This window comes from Triticum dicoccoides, chromosome 7A, assembly GCF_002162155.2.
Source record: "Triticum dicoccoides isolate Atlit2015 ecotype Zavitan chromosome 7A, WEW_v2.0, whole genome shotgun sequence".
NCBI lineage: Eukaryota > Viridiplantae > Streptophyta > Magnoliopsida > Poales > Poaceae > Triticum > Triticum dicoccoides.
Window position 1 is genome coordinate 605,718,745 of NC_041392.1, and position 7,680 is coordinate 605,726,424.

General features: G+C 47.6%; 1 protein-coding gene across 1 annotated transcript; it reads left to right on the forward strand.

Annotated features, from left to right (window-relative positions):
- Positions 1-5,149: 5,149 nt before the first annotated feature.
- LOC119327414 (glycine-rich cell wall structural protein 1.0-like) lies at positions 5,150-5,939 on the forward strand. Its single transcript, XM_037600520.1, has one exon. It carries the CDS (start codon positions 5,198-5,200, stop codon positions 5,762-5,764), a length of 567 nt encoding a protein of 188 aa, XP_037456417.1. The 5' UTR covers positions 5,150-5,197; the 3' UTR covers positions 5,765-5,939.
- Positions 5,940-7,680: the final 1,741 nt, after the last annotated feature.

Genomic DNA, 7,680 nt, shown 5'->3' on the forward strand with positions numbered 1-7,680 from the left:
CTCTAAGTGCTGGTCCAACCTGAGCGATGTCCGGGGCTACCAGGGGCAACTCTGGGCTGGCCTACCCGATGTCTGGCTCATCTGAGTGTGCCCTGAGAACGAGATATGTGCAGCTCCTATCGGGATTTGTCGGCACATTCGGGTGGCTTTGCTGGTTTAGTTTTACCATTGTCGAGATGTCTTGTAACCGGGATTCCGAGTCTGATCGGATTGTCTTGGGAGAAGGAATATCCTTCGTTGACCATGAGAGCTTGTGATGGGCTAAGTTGGGACACCCCTACAGGGATTTGAACTTTCAAAAGCCGTGTCCGTGGTTATGGGCAGATGGGAATTTATTAATGTCCGGATGTAGAAAACCTTAAACATAACTTAATTAAAATGAATCTACGGAGTGTGTGGCCGTGATGGTCTCTTTTCGGCGGAGTCCAGGAAGAGAACTCGGTCTCGAGTTATGTTTGACGTAGGTTGTTCTAGGATCACTTCTTGATCATAGTTTATCGACCGTGCATTTGCCTTCTCTTCTCGCTCTCTTTTGCGTATGTTAGCCAACATATATGCTAGTCGCTTGCTGCAGCTCCATATCATACTTTTACCCTTCCTACAAGCTTAAATAGTCTTGATCGCGAGGGTGTGAGATTGATGAGTCCCTGTGACTCATAGATTCCTTCCAAAACCAGATGCAGGGACCGATGATACCGCTCCAGGTGATTCGACTGAGCTCAAGTGGGAGTTCGATGAGGACTCAGGACAATACTACGTTTCCTTTCCGGGCGATCAGTAGTGGTGCCCAGTTGGGGCGATCGGGGACTTTGTCCCATTTGGGGTTGTTCTTTATTTTGGTTCCGTAGTCGGACCTTGAGTGTAACTGGATGAATGTAATGATATTTATGCTATTTGTGTGACGTGGCGAGTGTAAGTCAACTATGTATCTCTTTTTCTCTTATTTATTACATGGGTTGTGTGAAGATTACCTCACTTGCGACATTACTTTCAATGCAGTTATGCCTCTAAGTCGTGCTTCGACACGTGGGAGATATAGCCGCATCGAGGGCATTACAGGCGGCTACCCACTTGGCACTTCGGGGAGCTGTGATATGAAACCACTCCCGTTGCCATAAACCGGGCACCTCTGGGAAGGAACCCTCTGGCCACGGAACATCAGCATTTTTGCTTATTACAGCGCCTCCGCACTCTGGGTGTCGCCCCTCAATCATCTTCGGCTTCACATTGAAAGACTTGAGCCACAGGCCGAAGTGTGGGGTAATGCGGAGAAAGGCCTCACACACGACGATGAATGACCAGATGTGAAGGAGGGAATCCGGGGCCAGGTCATGGAAATCCAGCCCATAATAGAACACGAGCCCCCTAACAAAGGGATCCAGAGCGAGGCCTAGCCCTCAGAGGAAGTGAGAGATGAATACAACGCTCTCGCTGGGTTCAGGAGTGGGAATGACCTGCCCTCGAGCAGGCAGCCTGTGCAAGATTTCAAGGGTCAAATACCTGGCCTCTCTCAGCTTCTTGGTGTCTTCCTCTATGATAGAGGAAGGCATCCACCGACCTTGAAGGTTGGATCCGTACATGGTTGAAGGTCCGAAGCGCCTAACCTGAGCCTTGGGTGTTGGAACTCGAGGCGGGGGAAGGATTCGATTGAGCATGAGGGGGGGGAAAGACAAGCCTTGGCCTCTTTATAAAGAGGGTGAATATCAAGCGTCCTCCTCGTGGCCATTTGGGACTTGCCTAAAATCGAGGAGTCATACCAACGGGCACGATTGGGTTACCCACGTTCGTATTGATGAGAATCCCATAATAAGGGGGACACGCTCTTTGCTTTGACAAGACGTGTCAGGAAAACCGCCTCGCGATATGTGCAGTGCTGGTTGAGAAAAACGGTTCGAATAATGACCGTGCCATGACATGATGCCATGCTGTCAAACGTGTCAGCAGATTAGATTTGTGGAAATATTATTCTCTCTGCGGTGGTATGTGGAACTTGTTTTGCAGAGCCGGACACTATCCTAGTGTTCAAAATCTTCTATGAAGTATTCGGAGGAAGAACCCGGCTTGCAATGCCGAAGACAAATTTGCGCGCCGAACTCATCGTCATTGAAGCCTGGTTCAGGGGCTACTGGGGGAGTCCTGGATTAGGGGGTCTCCGGACAGTCGGACTATATCCTTTGGCCGGACTATTGGACTATGAAGATACAAGATTGAAGACTCCGTCTCGTGTCCGAATGGGACTTTCCTTGGCGTGGAAGGCAAGCTTGACAATACGGATATGTAGATCTCCTCCCTTGTGACCGACTTTGTGTAACCCTAGCCCCCCCTCTGGTGTCTATATAAACCGGAGGGTTTAGTCCGTAGGACAACAACAATCATACCATAGGCTAGCTTCTAGGGTTTTAGCCTCTACGATCTCATGGTAGATCAACTCTTGTAATACTCATATCATCAAGATCAATCAAGCAGGACGTAGGGTATTACCTCCATTGAGAGGGTCCGAACCTGGGTAAACATCGTGTCTCCTGCCTCCTATTACCATCCGACTTAGACGCACAGTTCGGGACCCCCTACCTGAAATCCGCCGGTTTTGACACCAAAGCGCGCACTGCGTCAACAAATTAAAATGACGAGATTGTCAGACTGTGCAACGTCGACAGGTAAACTGTAGAAAGGATTACCTGGCCTCCATACGTTTACTGGGTCCAAAAGCCTGTATGCTAATTTCTACCGAGAGAAACCTACATGCATGTAACGTGTGCGTCCAAGCAAAGGACTCCAGCATGTACACGTTTTTCTTAGGAAAGGTTAATTGGCCTGCGTGCCTGAAAGGTTAATTGGCCTGCGTGCCTAATTGCCGTGCCTAATTGGCCGGTTGTAATTAAACAAGAATTGGTTCGGTTAGGATTTTTAGAAGAAGGTAGTACAAGTCGGTTCCGATCGGTCCGGCCGGCTGGACTAGTATTTATAGCTATCAGATCGGATCCGGATCACTAGGCCGGTTATATTGGGGAGTAATTTAGATTAATGTCATGTATATGACACTAGTTTAAATTATTATCTTTATAATGCAAAATAACATAATAATAATAATATAGATGGCTTCATTTATTAGCTCGTAGACTCGTCTTGTCTTGAAAAGCGCTATGTTACCACCTTTCATTAATTACTTGCCATATAAGCAGAATTTTCTCAAAGCGCGTTATGTTACTAGCTAAGTTACTCCCACTAGACAGTTTTATTTTTGGTTGTCGAACAATGACTGGCAAGCCGGGGTATATCTCCCCGTAGCGAGTTAATTTGTGCCTTTCTGTTGAGGAGCTTAAATTATTGCTTTTGTGTTTTTGGTAAGGGATTAGAGACACCGTCTCTAGTTTGTTGTTGATCCGTGGAGGATCGTCCACGTGCTTCCTTTCTTGGATGTGCATGTTGTTTCTGTGGTGATTGCATCTACCAGATCGCGAGCGTCACATCATTCCTGATGAATCGTACCGTGAAAGATTGGGAAAGCATTCGTGCCATCGTTTTTCTGTTGAAGGTCGCATCATAGTGTCACCGCCGCGCACCGTCTGGCATGGCAAAGCCATGAAGGAGGAGGTGCCCCATGTGACCACTAAGGCGCGCGGGCACCTCCTCCACTACCTTGGTGGTTGCGGCGATAGTGTCTCCTCTTCATCGCGGAGCATCATGGAGACCGAGGAGAGGGCGGTCAGGGAGGCGGTGCGGCGCGAGCGCTGCAACGCGGCACGTCGCTTGGCCTTCCCGAAGTCCTATGAAGCGCCGGCCTGGGTCAGTGCGGATCCCAACCCTGCGAAGGTATGGGCCTAGCACCGATCGCTAAGCACCGCGGAGACGTTCGTGCGGCGACATAGGGGCCTCGACGGGGACCTCAACAAGATCGCCTAGATGGTCACTCAGCGACGGCAATGCCGCTGCCAGTAGGGGAAAGGGAACCTAGGGCTCCCTGGCAAGGGTTGGTATTTTTCGAGGTGGCCCTCCGCACATCACAGGTGGAAGCAGAGCAGGCGGCGGCTGGCAGTGCTTTCTCACCTTTCCGGCACTAGAAAGACCACTCTGATGATGACAATGGTGAAGGCAGGGACGGCGACGGAGGTGCCAACGGCCAGCCCGGCCATGCGTAGGTTTTTTTAGGTTTTATTTGTTGAACGGATGGAATATCGTCCAATTTATGTAGAATATATAGAACTTATTTCTGTTTGAATTCCATCGTTTTTGTATGGATTACATCCAAATTTGTTTGTATCACGGGCGTTTACAGTGAGCGTTAGATGACCGGCTTCCGTATCACAGTCGGTGGATGCGTTGACGGATAATACTATGCCCATCTTGAGGGCCGACGTTTGGAGACGCCATTAGCCATACTAATTGTTTGCATGGATGCATGTGTAGTACGTACTCAAATGTAAAGCTATCAATTCAATTTTAATATTGTTTTCATCATGATTTATTATGGATTAAATCAACCAGAAAATTGCTAGTGTATTCAGCAATTTCTTTTACTCCACCGGGGTAGCTTTGCCTTGTCCTATCATGTAGCGGCATATATAAAGAGGGCAGTGTCGCCGTGGTGGAATATATCTACAATGATACGGATTTCCGTACTCTTATTGTACTGTTGGAGTAGTTACTTGGACAGATAAACGGATTGATCCATGATTAATTAATTTCAAGCACGTACGTGTCCCTCTAGCTGCAGATGGAACTTGCAGAAGATATTTCCATTGATTAGCCTGGTGCTGCAGATCGGCTACTCCTTCGAGGAAGCTCCCCTCCAATTAACTTTGCACAACATGAACTATCCATTAACTCAAGTCAAATCTGACATGCTTTTTTAAGTCAATATATGCATGGCACGATGTTCTAGAGATAACCATGCATGTAAGTTTACTCCCACTATGGATACGGAGTAACCCTAGAAGGAAGCAAAGGTGCAGGAAGCTGCTGGCTTACGATGGAGATTAACCAGTTTACTGTCGGCTGTCAAGTCGTCGCCTACTCGGGCAAACAAGATTAGCGTGATCGGGAGCCGATACGCTTGACATAAAAATGAGCCCACTAGGTCAGGCACAAGCACGGCTCCAACGTACATTTGCAAGATCACCTCAACGCTATAAATACCCGTGCATTTCCATGGTCTACCATCAACCGATCTCATCTAGCACTTGGCTACACTCTCACAATGGCTGCCATTAAGCTTGTGTCACTTAGCTTGGTTGTGCTACTGAGCATTGGGTTAGCCAGCGCCACTAGGGTAGTTAGATACGCCAGCTCAACGGGGACAGGCTCGGGAGTGGGGAATGGTGGTGGCACTGTGAACGGCAGCGGTGGAGGGACTGGGAGTGGCAATGGGAATGCCTACAGTGGTAGTAGTGGAGCCCATGCAAATGCGGGAGGGGGCGGTAGCGGGGGTGGTGCGTCGCAGGATGGTGGCACCGGACATGGCGCTGGGTCCGGCGACGGTTCAAGCTCTAGCTATACGAGCGACGGAAGATATAGTTATGGTGGTGATTCTTATGCAGGCGGTAATGGTGCCGGCAGCGGCGGCGGACAGGCAGCGGGCCCTGGTTCCAGCGGTTACGGAGCCGGTGGTGGTGCTGGTTCTGGCTCTAGCGCGGCAAGTGGTGGCTGGTACCCATATGCGAATGCGAATGCTAATGGTAACGGTGGAGGCACAGGAACTGGTCAGAACGGCGGCAGCGGTGGCGGCACGGGAGGTGGCAGCGGTAATGCTGGTGCATACCCTTAAGTTATCTCTATTTATGTGATAGATCTGAAGATGGAGCCCAGAATTTCATGTTTTTTCTTTCTTTCTGTTTGCACCTTGTGGCCCCGTTAGTTTGCGGCGTTTAAGTTCTTGTATGCTTTTTCATGTATACTAGTATGGATGAATCAATAAAGGGCCCCATCAACTTGTGTTATTACTCTTCGCTACCTCGGAATTTCAATTCATGTTTCTTGTTTCTATACTAGCAAGATGCCCCGTGCATTGCATGTAACATCAAGACGCGTTTTTTTACAAAACACCTGTTGTGATTGACCCATGCGAGAGTAATCCCATGTGTAAAAACTAATGATATCTCGAGAAAGAGGAGAGATAAGGTGAGGAGTGGGGCGTGATGGTGATTGGTGGTCGGACTGAGCGAATGCATGGGGATGGACGACGCCGGCAGCGGTCACCATGCCAAATTGTTCCAAAGGCTTCCTTTTTTAATTGCTCACCAATAAGGTTGTGGGAGATAAAGATGAATGAGGGAAGACCTTATCTGCAAATGTGGAGAGAGGTGCGGGTATCTTTTTGCAAAATTTTCATAGTTTGATTTCTATCCGTCAGATATAGATCGAACGGTCTATATTGCAAGGAGAAAATTCCTTATTTGACACTATCTTAAAATCTGCTTCCTTATTTGACACTGGAAAAGTTTTTTTTTCTTTATTTGACACAAGTTCTAAATTTTATTCCCTATATGACATTTTCGTCCATTTTAAGCCTAAATGACACCTGAAAAGACTCTTTTGCCCCTCATGTGGTATGTATGGGGGGGGCAATAGCGCACACACGCAGCATCAGTGCGAAAGCAGAAGCACACACGCAGCATCAGTGCGAAAGCAGAAGCACACACGCAGCATCAGTGCGAAAGCAGAAGCACACACGCATCAACACATACACATGCACCAACACACATGCACGCGCACACACACGCACGCGCGCGTGCACACACACATGCACACACACACACCCACATACACACACGCGTAGCAGCACACACACAGGCAACACATAGGCACGCAACAACACACACACGCGCACGTACACACACAGTAGCAAACACACACGCAGCAGCACACATGCACACACACATGCAGCAGCAGCACACATGTGCGCGTGCACCCACACACGCAACAGCACACACACGCGCGCACACATACCACATGAGGGGCAAAATCGTCTTTTCAGGTGTCATTTAGACTCAAAATGAAGGGAAGTGTCGTATAGGGAATAAAATTTAGGACTAGTGTCAAATAGGGAAGAAAAACTTTTCCAGTGTCAAATAAGGAACCAGATTTTAAGACAGTGTCAAATAAGGAATTTTCTCTATTGCAAGATGGTAGGCACACCATCATCACCAACTCAGTTTTTATAAGAGTAGAGATATCAGACCGACAAATGAAGTGTTTCAGAAAGCGATTAAATACCTGGAAACCAAGCCCCTTACTCTATTGGATTTCCGTATAGTAGTAGGCCCTTTTGGCTCTTGGGTGCATATGCTCCCTAATGAATAGTAAATTCAAAATAGATAGTAAATAAAATTTAAAAATTCTGAATTTTTTTTATAGATGTTCTTGCTAATGTAACAATTGTGCTTGCCAATTTTCATGCGAAACGAAATGACGGTGCGTCGTCAGTAAAAAATGTAACATTTGGAGGTAACGGGCATAATTGGTTTGCTACCAACATTTGGCATTGCCAATATTTGGCAAGCCGACATTTGACAAAATCCAAAGTTGCCAACATTTGACAATGTTTTGTGAGAGTGGCGGCGAAAATTGGCAAGCAACCAATCTCTAGCCAACATTTCACAATTGCCATAATTTGGCATGCCAACTTTTGGCATCAAACCAATTATGCTCAACATTTGTCGTTCGACTTGTTTTTTTTTTGCA

Bases quoted from the DNA above. Each gene is read 5' to 3' on its own strand.
- LOC119327414 (XM_037600520.1), top strand. From the start codon at position 5,198: ATGGCTGCCATTAAGCTTGTGTCACTTAGCTTGGTTGTGCTACTGAGC.